The 22,639-nt window shown below is 40.0% G+C and overlaps 2 protein-coding genes across 3 annotated transcripts in view; one reads left to right on the forward strand and one right to left on the reverse strand.

The window, feature by feature from the left end:
- Positions 1 to 14,956, forward strand: part of AAMDC (adipogenesis associated Mth938 domain containing) — a 33,437-nt gene extending 18,481 nt beyond the window's left edge. For both annotated transcript variants that reach the window (XM_067750472.1, XM_067750471.1), the window contains exons 3-4: positions 12,917 to 13,012; positions 14,782 to 14,956. In XM_067750472.1, the coding sequence (XP_067606573.1) occupies positions 12,917 to 13,012; positions 14,782 to 14,922 (237 nt within the window). In that variant the 3' untranslated portion in view covers positions 14,923 to 14,956. The remainder of the gene's footprint in view (positions 1 to 12,916; positions 13,013 to 14,781) is intronic.
- Positions 14,957 to 20,086: 5,130 nt separating this feature from the next.
- Positions 20,087 to 22,639, reverse strand: part of INTS4 (integrator complex subunit 4) — a 113,217-nt gene continuing 110,664 nt past the window's right edge. Inside the window, exon 23 of the mRNA XM_067750469.1 lies at positions 20,087 to 21,333. Coding sequence (XP_067606570.1) covers positions 21,155 to 21,333 — 179 coding nt within the window. The 3' untranslated portion in view covers positions 20,087 to 21,154. The remainder of the gene's footprint in view (positions 21,334 to 22,639) is intronic.

The raw sequence follows: 22,639 nt of genomic DNA on the forward strand, positions 1-22,639 counted from the left end.
AAATGTTGGCTGCATTGAATTTTTAATTATAAATGTCATTAAAAAAATTTTTTTATACTTTGTGACATTCCTTCTGAGGTAGGTTAATGTTGTGATTCCTTTTTTATCAGTTTAAGGGTGGGAAGGGGCAGATGATATAGCGATTGCAGAATGGAAATATCAAGAAAATTTACTGTCTTCAACCAGTGTCCTTGAAATAATAATTACTACTACCTACTCCCAAATCTCTACCAATCATTAAACAACTGCTGTGTGCCTGATCAAATATAGCATTTCCAGGGTCACACCACTAATAATTTTTGGAACCAAGATTTGAACCTGAGTCTTACTATAAAGCCTATACTTTTCTACTATTGCATACTGTCCTCACTCATTTCTATCTTAAAGCAATAACTATCTTATTGGAGAAGAGTTTTCTATGTGGAAACATGCATAGGTCTTTCATTTATATATCCTTTTGTTAGGCTGTAAGGGGACAAGGAGGAAGATATGACAAAAGTGTAAATTTAAAAGAAAGCCAAACCAATTAGCAGGCACCTAAAGAGAACCAAAGGAAATGTGGAAACTTTACCCCACCTATTTAAAAAAAATTTTTTATTGACATGTAGTTGATTTTAGTCCCACCTTTTAATTTTAAACAATATTAAACCTATGAAACAGTTGTATGAATATTACAATAAATAGCCACACACCCTTTCTCAAAATCTTCAAGTTGTTAATACTTTGCCACGTTGGTGTTTTCTCTCTAAACACACACACACACACACACACACACACACACACACACACACACATTTTTCCCCAATCATTTGAGTGTAAATGGCAGATATTTTAGCATTTCTTTCCTAAGAACATAAACATTCTCCTACATAGCCACAATATCATTCTCACAAATAAGGATATGATCCTTGATACAATATTACTATTTAGTATACAGCCTATCTTCCAATTTCCCCCCAAATGCCCTCTATAACTATTGCCGATTTTGTGGGTTTATTTTTATATATAATACAGGCAATAGGTGTAAAGTATAACATAATTCTCAGAGTCTTGTCCATTTGATCAGACTAAAGGTTCTAGTACTTAGGACGCAAAAGGAAAGATAGATGAGCTGAGCTGTCCCTAACCCTTTCTGCTTTTGTGTGTGTTTGTTTTTGCTTGTGTTTTCCCATTTACCTTCTAAACGTGGTTGACCTGAAAAGCCTATTGAACCTCTCCTGCCCCTTTTTCTATTTTGAAATATTTTGAACCTATATAACAAATTGGAAAAAAATAATAAACACTTGTATACCATCAGCCTAGATTTACCAGTTTTTAATATTCTGGCACATTTACTTTATTTATCTTTCGGTGGCTTTCTCTCTCTCTCTCTCTGAATAACTATATTTGCTGAATCATTTGGAAGTAAGTACTGACATCATGATACTTAACTCTAAATACTTCAGCCTGTATCTAATAAAACAAAGGCATTCTGCCTTACATAATCATAATGTTACACTCAAGAAATCCAACATTTATATAATATTAAATAGCATCAACTCCATAGTCAAATTATAACAATTGTTCCAATAAAATAATATCTTTTATAGCTGGCTTTCCTTTCCAACCCAAGATCCAGTCAGGTGTCATGCATTGCATTTTGTTGTCGTGTTTCTTTACTCTATCAATAGACAGATTTATTGATTGAAGTATAATTGACCTACAATACTATGCAAGTTTCAGGTGCACAACATAATGATTTGATATTTCTATACATTACAAAATGATCACCACAATAAGTCTAGTTACCATCTGCCATCATACAAAATATTTACACTGTTATTGACTATATTCCCCATGCTGCACATTTCATCCCTGTGACTCATTTCTTTTGTAACGGTTAAGTTTGTACCTCTTAATCTCCCTCACCTATTTCACGCATCTCCCCCACCACCTCCCCTCTGGCAACCACCTGTTTATGAGTCTAATTTCTGTTTTGTTTTACTTGTTTATTTGTTTTGTTTTTTAGATTTCACATATAAGTGAAATCATACAGTATTTGTCTTCCTCTGTCCGACTTATATCACTTAGCTTAATACCCTCTAAGTACATCCTTGTTGTCGCAAATGGCAAGATTTCATTCTTTTAGTGTTTTCATTTTCTTTGCAAAAATACACAAGTGGAATTGCTGGATTGTCTGGTACTTCTATTTTTAATATTTTGAGGGACCTCCGTACTGTTTTCCATAGTGGCTGCACCAAGTTACATTCCCACCAACAGTGCACAAGGGTTCCGTTTTCTCCACATCCTCGACAACACTTGCTATTTGCTATCTTTTTGATAACAGCCATTCTGACAGATCTGAGGTGATATTGCACTGTGGTTTTTATTTCTATTTCCCTGATGTAGCTACATCAAACTAAAAAGCTTTTGCACAATGAAGGAAACTAACAACAAAATCAAAAGGCTTTGGAAGAAAATATTTGCAAACAATGTATCTAATAAGGGGTTAATATATAAAATATACAAAGAAGTCATACAACTCAACACCAACAAACAAATAACCCAATTAATAATTGGGCAGAGGTCCTGAATATACATCTTTCCAAAGAAGACGTACATATATCCAACAGACACATGAAAAGATGCTAATAGCTTTCCTCCAAGAAAACACAATAAGATTTCCGTAACATTGACACGTTATGGAAAGCCTCTTAAAGAGGAACAGAATCAGACACTCACTAAGGGTAGAGAGCCTTAGTGGTTTGCCGGGAGGGATTGCAAGCAGCAGAGAGGGAGCTGGTGGCAGGGTGAGGATGCCTCAATAACAGGCTGATGCTTCAAACACAGACCTATGCGCAAGGCTGTAAGTAATCACCCACCAAGGCCTGGATCCACAGGCTGTTGCAGTTATCTTTCATGACTCTGTATGTGACACCCTGGGCCTGCAGTAAAGCACGCAACAGCCAATTGAGTTCCACTGCTCCAGCAACTCTGATGGGCTCCTGCTGTCTGCAGTCTCTGAATCTTCAGAGGATTATGGTTTTGCACTCTTTTATGACCTTTCACTTCATTGAGCAGTGGCCTTGTTTCCTTATACTAGAATGTGAGCTCTTACAGCCTGGGGATCACAGTGCTCCTCAAAGTAGATGCTATTCTTTGGGGGTTTTCTTAATAAATTTATTTATTTTTGGCTGTGTTGGGTCTTCGCTGCTGCGCGCGGGCTTTCTCTAGTTGCGGGGAGTGGGGGCTACTCTTCATTGCAGTGCGTGGGCTTCTCATCGCGGTGGCTTCTCATCGCAGAGCACGGGCTCTAGGAGCATGGGCTTCAGTAGTTGAGGTATGAGGGCTCAGTAGTTGTGGCTCATGGGCTCTAGAGTGCAGGCTCAGTAGTTGTGGCACACGGGCTTAGTTGCTCCACGGCATGTGGGATCTTCCCAGACCAGGGATCGAACCCGTGTCCCCTGCATTGGCAGGCAGATTCTCAACCACTGCGCCAGCAGGGAAGCCCCTATTCTTTGTTAAATGAAGGAATCATTCAGTATTTCAGATAAATGCATTTACTTAAGACAGGTGAAGCTCTCCAGCCCTGATTTGTAATTCTGTTAAATATTTACCTTGGTCGTTGTACCAGAAAAAAAAAATGTTAGTTCTTCATACCATAGCTGTTCAGCTCAGGGTGGTTCTAGGATTGATCACAGAGCTGTAGAACTAAAAAAGCATCTAATCCAATCGTTTTATCGATGCATTCTTTAAGAACCAATTATTGTAATCAAATGAAAAAATATTCCCATTTTTGTTTTGCCTTTTAAAAATGTGTAAACCTAGGGACTTCCCTGGTGGTCCAGTGGTTAAGAATCTGCCTTCCAATGCAGGGGATGCAGGTTCAAACCCTCGTCGGGGAACCAAGATCCCACATGCCACAGGGCAACTAAGCCTGCACGTGCCACGACTACTGACCCCTCACACCATAACTAGAGAGCCCACACACTGCAACCACTGAGCCCACGCACTCTGGAGCCTGCGCGCCACAATGAAAGATCCCGCATGCCACAACGAAGATCCTGCATGCCGCAACTAAGACCTGATGCAGCCAAATAAACAAATATATATATTTTTAAATATATAAACCTAAATTACTTTAGAGATAAAGAATCTAATCTCCCCCCAATCTCTTCTGATCTTTGTGGAGAATAGGGAAAGCTGGAGGCAGAGATACTGTTCAGAGCCACCTGGCCACTAGCTCTGCATCCCCTCCCACGATGAGGAAGTACCGTTGCTGCTGATCAGTTTGGTTCACTCTTTGACGTGCAGGTGTTCTAATTTAGAACACTCTGATATTCCCTTAAGTGTAAGCTCATATAGTCTTAGTGTAAATTCCTTAAGAAGATGCTGATGAAGTTAAGTCAGAACATAAAAAGGTGTTAGTGTGAGAGACTGGCTATGTTATCAGCTCTGGAACACTCACTGAGTGAAGAGTGTCAGCAGTAGCTGTACACCCCACAGGGAATCAAGAGACATGGAGAAAGCCAGAAAAGATGGGCTGCATCTGTTCCTGCTTTGTGTAGCCACCTGGCTTATGCTAAACTTTGTTTCCTTGGCTAAATAAATCAGGAAGTAGTGAGTAGGTATGTGTGCCTATATGTGGTCTCTTCCTGCTAATCTATAACCTGCCAATACTACAGGGTTATTTTTTAAGCTGTTTATTTTGAAATAATTTCAGACTTACAGAAAAGTTACAGGAATATTAGAATTCTCATTTTTACCCAGACCCAAATGTTAAGATTATCATATTTTCTTTATCATCCTCTTCTCCAATAGACTTTTTTCTGAACTGCTGTATTCTATCCCTTTGCTCCTAAATGCCTGTGTGTATTTCCCCAAAAACAAGGACATTCTCTTACAACAGTGATGAAAATCAGGAAATTAACATTGATACAATACTATTATCTAATAAACAGACCTTATTAATATTTTGCCAATTGACCTAATACACGTTACATTTATTTGTCATATTAATGGAATCATACAGTATATAGTCCTTTGAGACTTGCTTTTTTCACTCAGCATAATACATTTTAGATTCATCCATATTGTCATAGGTATCAATAATTTGTTCCTTTTTTATTATTGAATAGTATTCCATTGTTGGATTATAACACAATTTGTTGATGAACATTTGGGTTGTTTCCAGTTTGGTTTACTACACGTAAAGCTGCTACAGATGACTGTAGTTAGTAATGCTATACGATATATATGAAAGTTGTTAAGAGACTAAATCCTAAGAGTTCTCATCACAAGAGAAAAATGATTTTTTCTTTTTTTGTATCTGTGTGAGATGATGGATGTTAACTAAACTTATTGTGGGAATCATTTCATGATATACATAAGTCATATGCTGTACACCTTGAACTTATACAGTGCTGTATGTCAACTATATCTCAATAAAACTGGAAAAAAAAATCTAGAGTAGGATATGCTGCTTCTAAGTTTAGGAAATAAGAGTTAACAACGCCTCCTCCCACCCCCAATAGAAAGCTGCTATGAACGTTCATGTACAGGTTTTTGTGTGAATGTGAGTTTTCATTTCTCTAGGATAAATACCCAGGTATGTGATTGCTGAATTGCGTAAGTACATATTTAAGAAAATGCCAAACTGCTTTCCTGCTAGAACATGAAGAAAGTGATATGCAGTAAGACTGGTGAGGCAGCTGGGAACTTACAGACCATGTTAAGGAGTTTGGCAGTTATTTTAAGGGCAATGAGAAGCCATTGAGTGCTGTTAAGCAGAGGAGTGACTTGAGTGGATTTGTGTTTTGCAAAGATTCCTCTAGCTACAATTTGAAGAATGGTTAATTGGAAAGGGCTAAAGTGGTTTTATGGAGACCAGTTAGAAAGTTACTGCAACAGGCTAAATAAGAAGTAATGACAGCTTAGACCAGGGTAGTGGCAGTGGAGATGGAGAGGAATGGACAGGTCCAAGAGATAATAAGGAAGTAAATTATTATGTCCAATCTTTTGGGGAAAATGTTTAACATTTCAACATTATACTTAATGTTTAGCTAGCTGTAGGTTTTACTTAGATGTCCTCTACCTAAGGAAGGTTCCCTTCTAGTTTAGTTTATTTTTAAAATATTAATAATAATTATTATTTATTTTTATTGAAGTATAATTGACCTACAACACTACGTTAGTTCCAGGTGCACAACATAATGATTTCATGTTTCTATACATTACAAAATGATCACCATGGTAAGTCTAGTTACCATCTGTTACCATACACTATTATTGACTATATCCCCCATGCTGCATATTTCATCCCTGTGACTCATTTGTTTTTTGTTTTTTAATTTATTTATTTATTTATTTTTGGCTGCATTGGGTCTTTGTTGCTGTGCACGGGCTTTCTCTACTTAACTGTGAGCAGGGGCTAGTCTTCGTTGCGGTGTGTGGGCTTCTCATTGTGGTGGCTTCTCTTGTTGCGGAGCTTGGGCTCTAGGCACACAGGCTTCAGTAGTTGTGGCACACAGGCTCAGCAGTTGTGGCTCGTGGGCTTTAGAGTGCAGGCTCAATAGTTGTGGTGCACAGGCTTAGTTGCTCTGCGGCATGCGGGATCTTCCTAAACCAGGGCTCGAACCCATATCCCCTGCATTGGCAGGCGTATTCTTAACCACTGTGCCACCAGGGAAGCCCGACTCATTTATTTTGTAACTGTAAGTTTGCACCTCTTAATGTCCCTCACCTATTTCACTCATCTCCCCCACCACCTCCCCTCTGGCAACTATGTGTTTATTCTTTGTATCTATGAGTCTATTTCTGTTTTGTTTTTTAGATTCCACATATAAATGAAATCATACAGTATTTATCTTTCTCTGACTTACTTCACTTAGGATAATACCCTCTAGGTCCATCCATATTGTCACAAATGGCATTATTTATTTCTTATGGCTGAGCAATATTCCATTGTATATATGAACCACATTTTTAAAAAATTTTGTTTATTATTTATTTTTGGCTGCATTGGGTCTTCGTTGCTGCGCGTGGGCTTTCTCTAGTTGCAGCGAGCAGGGGCTACTCTTTGTTGCAGTGTGTGGACTTCTCATTGCAGTGGCTTCTCTTGTTGCGGAGCACAGGCTCTAGGCACACAGGCTTCAGTAGTTGTGGCATGTGGGCTCAGTAGTTGTGGCTCGTGGGCTCTAGAGTACAGGCTCAGTAGTTGTGGCACACGGGCTTAGTTGCTCCATAGCATGTGGGATCTTCCTGGACCAGACCTTGAACCCGTGTCCCCTGCATTGGCAGATGGATTCTTAATCACTGCGCCATCAGGGAAGCCCTGAACTTTTTAAATTAAATTTTATTGGAGTATAGTTGCTTTACAATGTTGTGTGAGTTTCTTGCTCTACAACAAAGTGAATCAGTCATACATATATATATATCTCCACTCTTTTTTGGATTTCCTTTCCATTTAGGTCACCACAAAGCACTGAGTAGAGTTCCCTTTGCTATACAGTAGGTTCTCATTAGCTAGCTATTTTATACATAGTAGTGTATATATGTCAGTCCCAATCTCCCAATTCATCCCACCCTTCTTCCCCCCTTGGCAACCGTAAGTTTGTTCTCTACATCTGTGACTCTATTTCTGCTTTGCAAATAAGTTCATCTCCACCGTTTTTCTAATTTCCACATATAAGCGATACTATACTATATTTGTTTTTCTCTTTTTGACTTACTTCACTCTGTATGACAGTCTCTAGGTCCATCCACGTCTCTGCAAATGGCACTATTTTGTTACTTTTTATGGCTAAGTAATATTCCATTGTGTATATGTACCACATCTTCTTTATCCATTCCTCTGTTGATGGACATTTAGGTTGCTTCCATGCCCTGGCTATGGTAAATACCGCTGCAGTGAACATCGGGGTGCATGCATCCTTTTGAATTATGGTTTTCTCCAGATATATGCCTAGGAGTGGGATTGCTGGGTCATATGGTAGCTCTATTTTTAGTTTTTTAAGGAACCTCCATACTGTTCTCCATAGGGGCAGTACCAATTTACATTCCCACCAGCAGTGTACAAGGGTCCCCTTTTCTCCACACCCTCTCCAGCATTTTTTGTTTGTAGAACTTTTTTTTTTTTTTTTTCGGTACGCGGGCCTCTCACTGTTGTGGCCTCTCCCGTTGCAGAGCACAGGCTCCGGACATGCAGGCTCAGCGGCCATGGTTCACAGGCCCAGCCGCCCCACGGCATGTGGGATCCTCCCGGACTGGGGAACGAACCCGTGTCCCCTGCATTGGCAGGCAGACTCTCAACCACTGCACCACCAGGGAAGCCCTGTTCGTAGAATTTTTGATGATGGCCATTCTGACCGGTGTGAGGTGACACCTCATTGTGGTCTTGATTTGCATTTCTCTAATAATTAGTGATGTTGAGCATTTTTCATGTGTCTGTAGGCCATCTGTATGTCTTCTTTGGAGAAATGTCTATTTAGGTCTTCACCCATTTTTTGATTGGATTGGTTTTTTTCTATATTGAGCTGCATGAGCTGTTTGTATATTTTGGAGATTAATCCCTTGTCAGTTGCTTCATTTGCAAATATTTTCTTCGATTCTGAGGACTGTCTTTTCATTTTGTTTATGGTTTCCTTTGCTGCACAAAAGCTTTAAGTTTAATTAGATCCCATTTGTTTATTTTTGTTTTTATTTTCATTACTCTAGGAGGTGAATCAAAAAAGATCTTGCTGTTATTTATGTCAAAGAGTGGTGTGCCTATGTTTTCCTCTGAGGGTTTTTATAGTGTCCGGTCCTTAATCCATTTTGAGTTTATTTTTGTGTATGATGCTAGGGAGTGTTCTAATTTCATTTTTTTACATGTAGCTGTCCAGTTTTCCCAGCACCACTTATTGAAGCGACTATCTTTTTTCCATTGTATATTCTTGCCTCCTTTGTCATAGATTAGGTGGCCATAAGTGCGTGTACCACATCTTCTTTATCCATTCATCTCTCGATGGACATTTAGGTTGCTTCCATATCTTGGCTATTCTAGTTTAGTTTTCTGAGAGTTTTCTTTTTTTTAATCATAAATACATGGTGAACTTCATCAAATGCTTTTTCTGCATCATTTGACACAACTGTGTAATTTTTCTTCTTTACTTTGTGGTGAACTACATTGATTTTTAAAATATTGAACCAACCTTGGATTTGCTAATGTTTTGTTGAGGATTTTCATTAAATGTTTAAAATAGAATTCACCACTGAAATCATATGTGTCTAGAATTTTTTCTGTGGAAGGGTTTTAAATTATAAATTCAATTTCTAACATCTATAGGACTATTCAGATTTTCTGCTTCTTGTGTTTTAATAAGTTGTCTTTCAAAAAAATCTGTCCATTTCTTCTAAGTTGTCACATTTATTAGTGTAAATTTATTCCCAATTTTTAAAATTATTCTTCTGCTATCTGTATGATCTATAGTAATGTCCCCTTCATTCCTGGTATTTATGAATTGTGTCTTCTCTTTTTTTCCTGATCAGTCTTACAATGGTTTCAATTTTATTAATCTTTTGAAAGAACCAACTTTTGGCCTTGTTGATTTTTCTCTGTCATTTGTTTCCCATTTCATTGATTTACATACATATATTCATTATTATCTGTCTTCTGCTTGCTTTGAATATGATTTGCTTCTCTTCTAGCTTTTTAAGGTGGGGGCTTACACCATTGATTTTAGACAATTATTTTTCTATTATAAGTATTTAAAGTGATAAATTTGCCTATAAGCATTATATAGCTGTATTCCACAAATTTTCATGTATTTTTCCTTTACCCTTTAGTTCAAAATACTTTGTTGCTCAATTTCCAATTATTTATGGCTTTTCTAAATATCTTATTGTTATCAACAAATCTATTTTGTCAGATATCATATTCTCTGTTATTTCATTTCTTTGAAATTTACTGAGACTTATGTCAGCATAAGGTCTTAGTGACTGTTCCATGTACACTTGAAAAAACAATGTGTATTCTGCAGTTGTTGGGTGTAGTAACCTATAAATGTCTATTAGGTCAAATTAACTGACAGTGTTGCTAAAAGCTCCCATTTCCTTAATTAGACTCTTTGTCTATGTGTTTTATCATTTACTGAGAGAAGGTTGTTAAAATTTCCAACCATAGAGCTGGATGGACCTAGAGTATGTCATGCAGAGTGAAGTAAGTCAGAAAGAGGAAAACAAATACCGTATGCTAACACATATATGTGGAATCTAAAAAAACAAAAAAATGGTTCTGAAGAACCTGGGGCAGGACAGGAATAAAGACGCAGACATAGAGAATGGACTTGAGGACGTGGGGAGTGGGAAGGGTAAGCTGGGATGAAGTGAGAGAGTGGCATGGACATATATACACTACCAAATGTGAAACAGATAGCTAGTGGGAAGCAGCCGCATAGCACAGGGAGATGAGCTCGGTGCTTTGTGACCACCTAGATGGGTGGGATAGGAAGGGTGGGAGGCAGATGCAAGAGGGAGGAGATATGGGGATACATGTATATGTATAGCTGATTCACTTTGTTATAAAGCAGAAACTAACACACCATTGTAAAGCAATTATACTCCAATAAAGATGTTAAAAAAAATCCAACTATAGTGGTTTTGTCTCTTTTCTTAGTTCTGTTATTTTTGTTTTTTTTTTTTAATATTTATTTATTTATTTATGGCTGTGTTGGGTCTTAGCTGCAACATGCAGGATCTTTCCTTGCAGTGTGTGGGCTTCTCTCTAGTTGTGGCATGTGGGCTCCTCTCTAGTTGTGGCTCCAGAGTGCATGGGCTCTGTAGTTGTGGCACAGGGGCTCTTTAGTTGTGGTACACGGGCTCAGTAGTTGTGGCACGTGGGCTTATTTGCCCTGCCGCATGTGGGATCTTAGTTTCCAGACCAGGGATCAAACCTGCATCCTCTGCATTGGAAGGCGTTTTCTTAGCGGCTGGACCACCAGGGAAGTCCCAGATATGTTATTTTTGTTTTCATATATTTTGTAGCGCTTTCACTAAGAGTGTACAGATTTGGGTTGTTATGTTTTTCTTAATGAATTGGTCCTTTAAGTATCATGAGATGAAACTCTTTATCTGTCGTAATACTTCCTATCTTGATATTAATATAACCACACCAGCTTTCTTGGTGTTTGCATTTTATATCTTTCTTTATCCTTTTACTTTCAACTTATGCCTTTATATTTCAAGTATATACCTTGTAAGTAGTGTTTAGTTGGGTCTTGCTTTTTAACTCAGTCTTTGCCTTTCATTAAACTATTTAGTCCACTTAAAGTTAATTACTGCTACAGTTATGTTTAAGTGTTAACATATTGCTATTTGTTTTCTGTTTGTCCTCATGTTTTTTATTCCTGCCTTTTTAGGGGGGTTAATCAAGTATTTTTTAATACTTCAGTCTGTCTCCTTTATTGTTTTTTTAGCTCATGTGTGTGTGTGGGTGACAGGCAATTGCCTTAGGGAAGATTCAGGTTACACCTAAAGTAACAATTATTGTGTGCCTACAGTGGGCCGGGCACTGGGCTTAAGCACAACTCTGTGGTCATTAGGGCTAGTTCTTTCAAGTTTCAACGTTGCTCCCTAGGTTACAGTATTCTAATAAAGTGCATTAAACAAAGGTTAACATGTTTCTGTTCAAATCCCAACTGTGCTACTTAGTAATTGTGTCATCTTGGCTAATGTGTATTTTGTGAGCTTCAGTTTCTTTATCTATAAAACAAGGAGAATGGATGCTTTTGTGCTACTATTAATGCAGATCACATGGAATAATTTCTATAGCTGTATTATGAAAATTGCAACTTTAAACATGTAAGATATTATTATTCCAGGATTTAATAAAAATATTCATATTTGTTCTTCTACCTTTTATAACAAATTTCAATCCTATCTTCTCTAAACCATCAGCTTTTTAGACTGAAAAACCCTTCTTTCTTTGGTACATTTGTTGTTGTCTTGGTATATTCAGCAGCTCTTTCCCTAAACCATGTCTAACTATGATTAGAATGTACCCCTTCTACAACCACTGCATCAAGGCATACTCCTAGTCATACTTCAAGATGCAATTAAAACAGCATGTCTTCCATGACAATTTTCCACTCTTATTCACTCTCCAGTAGTTGGGCTGGTATTTACCAAACTCTAACTCCTGTATCCCCTTTGCTGATGTGGAAGCAGTTCAGAAGCCACCATCCTTTAACGTTGGATTAATGTTCATTAAACACCTTACCTTAAATATCCCTGGGAGAATCTGGGAAGACTTTGCAGTGATAGGTTTTAAAGCATCGAAGTTTTCCTGGAGTTAAGTGGGAAAGGGGCTCAGAAAAAGGAAACGGTATGGAGCTTTCCAAGTTTTGGCATGGTGTGCAGGTGCTTTCTTCTCCCACGTCATCTCTTTTCACTCACCTGTCACTTACACTTCAGTCATATGGAACTAATTGTAGTTCACTAGGTTGCTCTTTCCTCTGAGCCTTAGTTCATGCTATTCCCTGTATTTGGTATGCCTTGTTCCCCTGATTTCCTTTAACCTGGCTAATTCCTGTTTGTCCTTTAGGTCTCAGCTTAAATGTCATGTCCTCTGGGGTGTCTTCCCTGACCCCCTGCCCTGACTCCCCAGGTCTGAATTAGGTGCCCTTTCTGTATGTTCTCACTACACCCTGAACATTACTTCTTTGTAGCACTTGTAAAACTACTGAAATTTCTTTGTAGTCTTCTATATTTTTCACTAGACTTAGAGCTCCCTAAGGGCAGTACTGTATCTTCTGCTATTCCCAGGGCCCTAGTGAGGCTTGGCCTAGAGTAAACCTCAGTAAACATTTGTTCGGTGAATGAATGACTCTAACAGGAATGCTGACCGCAAAGAAAGATGAAAAGAGCAGGTAGCTGGTATACTTTCTCTTTCCATGTCCAGCATTCTCCTGGTGTGCAGCCTGCAGATGTGGAGGAAGTTGTCGAGAAGGGTGTGCAGATCCTTGTCATTGGCCGAGGGATGAGTGAGGCCTTGAAGGTAGGTATTGGTGAGCACAGCATTCCTGAGGACTTCTGGTAATCTCCTGGATCTTTACCTTAGAGATATGTCCTTCTTGGAAGTTCATCTCTATATATCATGCACCCTCATTTTGCTGAGCCAGGGGATGGCCCAGGATAAAATAGTGGCTGCGCACTATTCTTCCTCATCAGGGTTGGACTCTCCAGTCTCTAATCATAGGCCTGTGCTGTTTCAACTATTTTTCAGAAATTCCTCAATCCTGGAATTTCTTTTAAGCTCTACAGCTATCAATATTTGGCTCTTTAGATTTTTACAGTACTTTCCATTTTTACAGTACTTTTAATTTTTCTTTTCTTGGGCACATTCAAGTTAAGCCTTTTTCCCCTTTCAGAAAAAGAAAGTTTATTTTTATTGTACTTACAGAAATAGTACATGCTTGTTGTAAAAGAGTCAATGCGGAAATGTAGAATTAAAAAGGTGAAAGATTTCCCCTTCCCAATCGTAACTGCTCTAATGCTCTCTCTATGCATCTGCAAATATATACACACTTACACATACTGATATACATGTTTTTACATAAATAGGATCGCTCTATACATATTGTTCTGTAACTTTTTATTCACTTACATTATTGCATTATGGACAGCCTTTCACATAAGTTTATAGAGATCTACCTCATTCTGTCCTTTATATAGATGTCGTAAAATCCAGTTCCCTACCAATGTAGGTGCCCTTTAGTTATATTTTTTAGTTTAACCTAGTTTTTTCCTCCATTAAAATGATCCCTATCTGTAAGACTACTGTTATTATAAAATTGTTCAAACATATAAAAAAGTAATGTAGGACATTTTAAAAAACATTTCACTCAGAGCTCCTTCTGACAAGGCAGAGTCTAATTAAAATCTATTTAAAATAATATTGAAGGCAAGCCAGAGTTGAGAAAATATCCAATAGCTGCCACTCTTGAGAATCTTTTATATAAATTCATTTACAAATATTTATTCAGCACCTTCTCTGGGGCAGACACTATGCTAGGTACCAGGGACAACAAGCTAAACAAGGCAAACAAGGTTCATGGCCCTCATGGATAATAAAAATGTAGACAATTTCAGATCATAGTAAGTGCTGTGAAGAAAATGGTGACTTATGAGGGGCTGCTCTAAATGGGGTGATCAAGAAAGGCCTTTCTGAGAAGACGTTTGAGCTGCAGTGTACGTACATTCATAAAATTTCATCCTCACACCAACCCTTTGATTTTAAGTATTATTGTCCCCATTTTATAGGGGAGGAAATTGCAGTTGAAAGACTTTCAAAGGTCTCTTGGTTAGTACATAGCAAAGTTAGAATTTAGACTCAGGTTGGACTGACTCAGACATTTAACGTTTTCCATACCTTAGCTGAATTCATTCTCATACCAACCCTGTAAGCAGGTATTGTTATCCCTATTTACATACATGGAAACAAAGGCTCAGAGAATTTAATTCACTTACCCAAAGTCACAATGCTAGTAAGGACTTAAATTCAAGACTGACTCCAAAATCCATGCTCTTTCCAGTTTCCGTATCACCTGAGCTGTCTGCACATGTTTCATGGTACTTCTGTTAACTTCTTAGAAGGCTTTTGACTCCTTGGGACTCACTGCCAAATTCTGGGCTGGTGACACGCTGGGTGATTGAGGAGTGATGGTTGTCACTGTCCAGTTCTGTAGAATATACTTGCCTCATAGCAGGAAAAGAAACCCTGGGGGCCTTTCCCCCTGATTTACTCATCTTTTTCCTTCTTCCCAGGTACCCCCATCAACTGTGGAATACCTCAAGAAAAAAGGCATTGATGTGCGGGTCCTCCAGACAGAGAAGGCAGTGAAGGAATATAATGCCTTGGTTACCCAAGGCATCAGGGTGGGAGGGGTCTTCCATTCCACCTGCTGATGGAGCCTTAAGAGAATAAATCACTAAGCAATGATGCCTGTGACTGTCACTCTTACCTCTGTCCACTCCAGCCCCCCCAAGCATTTTTGAACAGCTGCCCGTGCCAGGTCCTGTGCTAGGCTTTGGGATGCATGGATGACTTAGGGAAGGTCCTTGTCCTGGGGGGGTGGGGGCTGAAAATCAGGGGAGGAGACAGAAGTTTACCAAAGTTTAATATTGTGGCAAATGTTAGGCCAGAAGTAAGCGAAAATAAAGGCAAAAATAAAGAAAGCCTTCTGACTTGAAGTTTGTAAGCCAAAGAAAAGTTTCAGTGCATTAAAATCACATTGCAATTGATGCTTTGGAATGTTTAGTCATCAATTCAACCAATGTTTATTAAGTACCTTATATGCCAGGCACTGCTATAGGCTCCAGAAAAACAGCAATAAAAGTCTTGTGCTCATGAAGCTTATATTCTAGTGGGCAAAATAAACAAGTAAACAAATACATAATATAAGTAGAATGTTATGAAGAAAAATAAAGCAAGATAAGAAAAAGAGTGACAGGGGCTATTTCAGATATGTGGTCAGGGAAAGTGTCTTTGTGCAGTGACATATGAGCAGAGCCCTGAATGAACTGAGGCAACATTTCAATAACAGTAAAAGGAGCTATGCCTTGATACTAGGGTTCTAGGCAGGCTGTTCTACTAACTAAACCTGAGCCTTGCCAGACAGTTCTCTCTGCCTCAGATTCCCTCACTATAAAATGATGGGGCTGGACTAAATGCCTTTTAATGGTCCCTACTGGCATGGATAGCCTTTGCTCTATTAAATACCAGGTGGCCTTTGTGAAGCCTTAGAATAGACTGACAGAATTATAATAGTAATCAGCATTACCTTATTTTTCATTTTTCCCCCTCTTTAAAGAGTTATGAGTATCAGCTTTGGTGTCAGATAGCCTTGGCTTTGAACTGTGGCTTTCACGGCCACTCACCGGTTGGGCATTTATTTAATCTCTCAGAGTTTCACTGTTCTCATTTGTCAGATAGGGATCATATTAGTACCTGCAGTTATCATAGGTGTTAAGTTGGGCAATTCATAGAAAGTCTTGGCACATTGGCATGTAGTAAGGACTCAATAAACTGAAACCATTGTATCTTTCTCCTAATGGGGCTGCTGTGTAAAGCTAACTGGTTTCATTTTATGGTTCTTAATATATCAGCTTATAATTTCACAGATTCATAGAATGTTGGAGCCCAAAGGAATTATCTACTCTATTCTCTCATTTATTCAGTACTTCTCTTTTATATTCATTTACTGAGAGTCTCTTACTAATATTCTTATGACCAATTATTGCTGGATCCTAGGGGTACAGGAATGATATAGTTCTTGCCCTCAGGAGTTATGTGAGAGAGAAACAAATAAACAAGACAGTAATGATACAGTGTGCTAACATTATACTAGTTACAAGGTCCAGTGGTGGCACAAAGGGTGGACTAACTTATCCTACCAGAATGGGAGGAAAATTAGGGAAGACATCACTAAGGACATAACACAAGTCTTAAAGAACAAGAAGAGGTTCATTTATTCACCAAACATTTGGGAACTCTTTATTAGGTATGGTGTCTATCATGGTCATAACTAAATAAAATTGCTCCACCCCAGCCCCTGTTGAAGCCACAGCCCAGAAAGCTGATTTTTGCTCCACATGATCCTGTTGCCTGACTGGCCCCACTGGGCATCTGACCTCAGGACAGCCAATCCATAGACTGAACAGCAACTTAAGATGTGGCCTGGCAAGAAAAGATGAGCTAAGCCCATCGGAATGGAAAGTGATCTAATTTCTAAGCTTACCCAGCAAGAAAGTGGCAAAGGCAGGATTAGAACCCAATGCTGTGTCCTGATCTCTTTCTATCACCTTAGGAGGCCCGTGGGAGAGAGATCCTCACAGACCTGAGACTCAGCCTAGAGGTCTGAGAAGGTCTTGCTCAGTGCCCTTTCTACAACCAGCCATTTGTCAGATGACAGGATGTTTCTAGATCTCAGTTCCCTCAGCTCATAAAGCCAGACACTTATATAGCTAGGAAGGATGTTTGATAAAATTTAGACTTTCTCTGGTTGATGCAATAAAAAAATTTTTTTTGTCAAATGTAAGATGAGACAGCTCCAGTGGGTGTTGAATTAGGTGTGGGTGTAATCAATGTTCCTAAGTGAGTTGTCTCTACATTAAACAGAACTTAGTACAAACTTCTTTGAGACAGAAGTACCTGACAGTGAGGTTATTAAACTTTGTATAGAACCTGCTGACAGCCCCTACTTCTGAATCTGTTCTGCATGGTCAGTGCTGGAAATTTGCAGAGCCTGGAGAGAAGCTCTTTTTCCATGACACTATACTTAGTCCCATGTCTTAATCATTAAACCCTTTGATTCAATTTGTAAGTTGCTTGCACAGCCCTCACTCTGCCCACACTTAAATTTCTTCTAGCTTGAGCGGTTCCTAAGACGAGCAGTCTGCCAAGTGCTAGGTGTGTACTTTCTCCATAATTCCGTTTGCTGAGGTCAATCATGTCAAAGCCAAATATAAAGTCCTTTCAGAAACCTGACTCTCAGGGCTGGGTTTTGCAGGCATGTCATGGTACAGCTAACCTTGCTCTGGATTCACGGGCTCATTCCTTCTTTCCTTGCCTGGTATGTGCCGGGAGCTATGCTGGGGATACAACACAGACATTCTTAAGGTCTAGCTATTCACAGACTGGTTGGAAGAAACAGACATGTAAATATGCAGTAACGATGCAGAAGTTTCAAACTGGCACAAATCTACCTGGAGACAGGTTTTGTTTGTCTCAGAGTAATTTTAACATTTACTTTATTTAGTTACCAAAATTTTTAACGTGGTTATTTTTCACATGAAAATGCAGGTTTCTGACTTCTCTGGAAGAATCAGAAAATCTGACATCACCAGGCCCATACCTATGAACAACTGAGTGGAGCTGAATAGCAACTGTCTTCTTCTGATAGAGAATGTGCTGATTCCTCAAGTCTCTGTTATCTTCTTCCAGGTCACTTGACACCCCCCCCTTTTTTAATTTGTACAAGGATTATTATTTTTCATAATTTTGAAAAATACATTCATGAAAATTACCTAGGATGCATTTATTAGATTGACAAAGCCACCTGACCCCTTTTTTTCCCCTGCCTACCTGCTTCAGGGGTTGGCATTTGTGAACCTGCAATAAATACCACGCTTGAAGAATGTATAGGAGGCTGTGCAACGCACCAAGCCCACAGGAGACACAGATAGGTTGCAGAATGAGGCTCAGTCCGGAAGAATGAAAAGAAAAGAACCATAGGAGACAATCTGAAGAGCACATTCCAGGGCTCAGCAAGTGCAAAGGTGTGAAGCAAGAGAGAGCATGGTAAGTATTGGGAATAACTACAGATAATCCTCTACAGCTGGAGAAGTAGAGAATGTTTGGGACACGGAGTATGAGGCTGGAGAGGACACAAGGGGCATAAAGAGCCTTCAAGGATAGGAGTTTAGACTTTATCCTGGGGCCAGAAGTGACCCACTTAAAGGGGGTTAAAGCAGGGGAATGGTGTGATCAGATCCGGGTTTTAGAAAGATTACTCTGGCAGCTGTGCGAAGAGTAGACCGAGGGGGGCAAGGCAAGATTTGAAGCAGGCAGCTCATTAGGAAGCTAATCCCGTACCTTAGGAGTGATGATGAAGGCTGCATCAGGACAGAAACACCGAGTCAAGAAGAGAATTGAAACATTTAAGGAAGCAGAATCTAAAGGACTTGATGGCTGGTTTTATATGAGGCGTAAGGATAGAGTCCAATGTGACAGTTTCTGGCTTTGACGAGGTACATGGTTGGCCACTGAAAAGGCATAACAACAGATCCCTGTCATGAAAACCATATTAGACTGAGAGGCCTGGGTTCCAGACTTGCTTCTACTAACCCAGTCTCTCTGGGCTTGGACATTCACTTATAAATGAGGGTGCCACACCGGAGCCATCTTTATGCTCCCTTCCAGGTCTTTGTCAGAAAAATCAAGATTCTCATAATTCACAGAGAATTCATAGTAAAAGGAATTTAAAAGGTTAAGCCCAACTGCTCATATGATACTTGAATTCCTTTACAACAAACTTGTCAGGAGCTTGTTCAACCTCTGCTTGAACACATCCAGCATGGAAAGCTCCTTATCTCCTAATGCAGCCCATTCAATTCTTAAAAACTTATCCTGATACTAAGGTAAATTTTGCCCCTTCGTGTTTTTCTCCACCTTTGGTGGGAAAAGTACTATTTTGGGTTTTAAGACCTAGGGATCAAATCCCGCCCTTGCCCCTTAGGAGAAAGACATTACCTCTAAGTCTCCGTTTCCCCACCTGTAAAATGGGGAATGACCCAGAAGGATTTTTATAAAAGGAGTAGTGTTATCTGAAAAGGATTCAGCATATTCTTCCCTTGGAAGGCTTTCTATAGCTATGGCATCAAAGGCTCAGTTAGCAGCGATGAGTCTTGATGTTTTCATCTGTGCTTCAACTCAGTAATCATCATTAGGTGCTTTGTGTCAGGGCCATGGTATGGTTCAGCCTGGCTTTAAGATTCATTTTATCTCCAAGGCAGGCAATTTTCTTTAGGCCATCTGTTGACACATGAGAGCCCGCTGATGGCACATCACTGAGATGTACTAAACAGGCGAGCACACGAGAAAAGTAAATCCCACGGAGGTGATCTTCTTCCCTTAGTCCCTCTATAGCAGTTATAACCCCCCAGAGCCAGACTTCCTGGGTTCAAATCCCAGCTCTGTCATTTACTAGTTGTGTGTCCTAGGCCAACTAGGCAGCTCCAACACTGTAGTCATCAGAGATGTAGTTCACAATATTATTTCTTATAGTGGATCCCTCTTTCTCATAATCCTGGTTTCTTTAAGTTCTCTGAACTTCAACTGCCTTGTTTATAGAATAAATGTAACAGTACCTACTTCATAGGGTAGTTTTGAGGATTAAATGAGTTAATTCATGTAAATGGCTTACAACACTGCTGGGCACACATTAGGTATATTAAACCAAAAGTCAAACATGCTTGAATTCAAATTCCAGCTCTGCCTCTGAGTAATTGTATGCTCTTATTATTTTTATTAGCTTTCCAAGTACCAAATATGATCAAGACTGGCCACAGATTCAGATTTGCCAAGCATTATTTAATTAAACCCATTCAACAACACTTAAGGTATAATTACCTCTGTTTTACAGATGAAAAAACTGAGGCACAGAGAGAAAATTTGAAGGTTCTTTTCCATATGGTATAGCTCAGGCCTTTGGAATCATCTTGGATTTGAACGAGTAAAGGTGTTATTACAGTTTTCCTACCAGTGACTTAACCTCTTAGTCTCACTTGGCTGTTGCAAGGATAAAATGACAGGTAAAGAACATAGCACAGGCCTTCACGTGGTTCACATCTCTGGAGCCTTTACTGTTCTTAGACCCCTGCTGCACCTTCAGCTCACACGCAGCTCCAACGCTGGAGTCATCAGAGTAGTGGGAAATGACTTTGTTTCTTACACTAGGTCCCTCTTTCCCATAATCCTGGTTTCTTTTGTAAAATATGGCCCTTCTCTCATATTTTTGTTCTAAGGATAACGGCAGGCAAGATCAAGAATTTCCCTGAGGGATGAAAGTGATTCATTCTTCAGCTGTTCATTCAGTCCTTGGCCAGCTATTGCCTGAGTTAAGGAAGGAGACTCAGCAAGATAATGAAAGTCTAGGGCCCTTCAGGAACTGTCGGTGGTGAAAAAGTACAGCTGTGAAAGCTGCTTTGGAGTTGGCCCTGGCAAACAGACTATTGCTTTAAGAAATAAGATTACGGCTCCAATAACTGGTTCTTTGGAAGGGGCTAGAAAATTGGATCTTTTTGTTTCACACCCGAAGAATGTAGGCCTGCGGTATAAATGTTGAACCTATAGCCACACAGATTTCTTTAAGGACCAGGAACTACAACAGCTTGGTGTCTCAACTTTACTGGGGGCAAGGCTAGGGAGGTAGGGGGTGGGGGATGGGATAGACTTGAAGGTTTTTGTTTTCTTAATGCAAAATAATTTATCCAATGTTTGATACCAGGTAAGACTATAAGGGTCACATGTTCTTCCTTATGCCTATATACCATGTCCAGGTGAAATGTTCCAGGCTTCTGGCTCACTCTGACCCCAAGAAGGGCCTTCTAGGCCACGGCTGTAAAGACTACTTGTGACTCAGCGCCTTGCGGGTTTGGGCATTATGTAAACTTTTACAGACTTGCTGAAGGGGATGGTGCCCTCGATGCCGGTTTCCACCTGGGATGACATCTCACCACCCTCAATCCAGGGGGATTTTGGAATGCGTGAACTGGAGTTGTAGGCCAGCAGCAGTCTCACTTCCACCTGGCACGGTTCTAGAAAAAAAAAAGACAAAAATCCTCTGATGGGGCAACGCCTAGGAATTGGGATGAAATGTCAAGTAAAAGCAACATCAAAGATAGAAGCAGTAGGGTTTCAAGAACATTTCTTCATCTGTCTGCGTCCCTCCTTTCCCCCATCAGCATACAAAAACACTTTTCCAGCCTGAATATTGTGAGGCTGTTCCTAAGCCTGCACATGTACTGCTGCTTCTCTGCCACTGCTACCTCCTCCTCCGGTCTCTTGGGCTCCCCGCAGCTCAGAGCCATGCTGCTGAGATGTTCAGAGAGCAAGCTAAAAAGGCCTCTTCCACAGAGGCCTTCCAGCCTCAAGACAGAGGGTCACAAAGTACATGCATGTGGCCAATTCTTGTACCCAGATAATCGTGCCTTTCTCCACAGCTGATCTCAGGCCTGAGGGCTACATGCACAGTGGACTCTACTGCATTAGCGGAGAGGAAGCCTTTCATTAAGGAAATAGTTTGGACAGAAAACTCTCACTACTGAACAGGAATATATTTCAGGGACCTAAAATCACGTCACTGAACCTTCCGTTCTTTCATGACATGACATTACAATACTGATCTGGTGTCTTCATGTGGCAGGCCCCAGCAAAAATAAATAAGACCTCCCTCAAATTGCTGTTTGGCTGAGGAGGCAGAGACAGTTGCACTGGAGCACAGTGCACACTCGAGTCCGTAAGAAGTACTGAGGAGGGAGCTCAGGAATGCTTTGGAATGGAACACCTGCTCTGTGCCAAGCACATAACTCCAAGAGTTCTTACCCTGCCACACCATGAAAGAAAGACTGTCACAATCCCAAAAAAGTCCCAAGACTCTGAGAGGTTCTAAGTGACTACCCAAATCCACACCAGTGACAGAATTTGAGCTTAGTTCATAAACTGAAGCAACTAATCTTTCTATTCACCATGTGGCTTCCATAAAGAAGGGGGAGAGGATTTCAGAAAAACCTAAGGGCAAGTGCAGAGGCCAAGAACACCGCTAGCTTGGGTGTCCGCCTTGATTTTGTGTGACTGGGTAATCTCATGAAAGGTGTAAGTATTAAAGATGAGCCCAAGGCTAAGAGGTTTACAGGGCAGGAATGAGGGCTGGATGGATCTAAATGAACAAGGGCAAAGGTCCCAGGACTTCTCAATGCCTCCCCAGATGTGTTCCTGGCTACTTCCAGACTTCTCCCTAGGGATCAGAATACAGACTAGATTGCTGTCCTCCAGGAAGGGAAAGGCTGGCAGGCAACCAGAGCAACCTAGCCAACCCCAGAGAGCAACCAACCTCAGCATCAC

The sequence above is a fragment of the Pseudorca crassidens genome, chromosome 9, assembly GCF_039906515.1.
Source record: "Pseudorca crassidens isolate mPseCra1 chromosome 9, mPseCra1.hap1, whole genome shotgun sequence".
Taxonomy (NCBI): Eukaryota; Metazoa; Chordata; class Mammalia; order Artiodactyla; family Delphinidae; genus Pseudorca; species Pseudorca crassidens.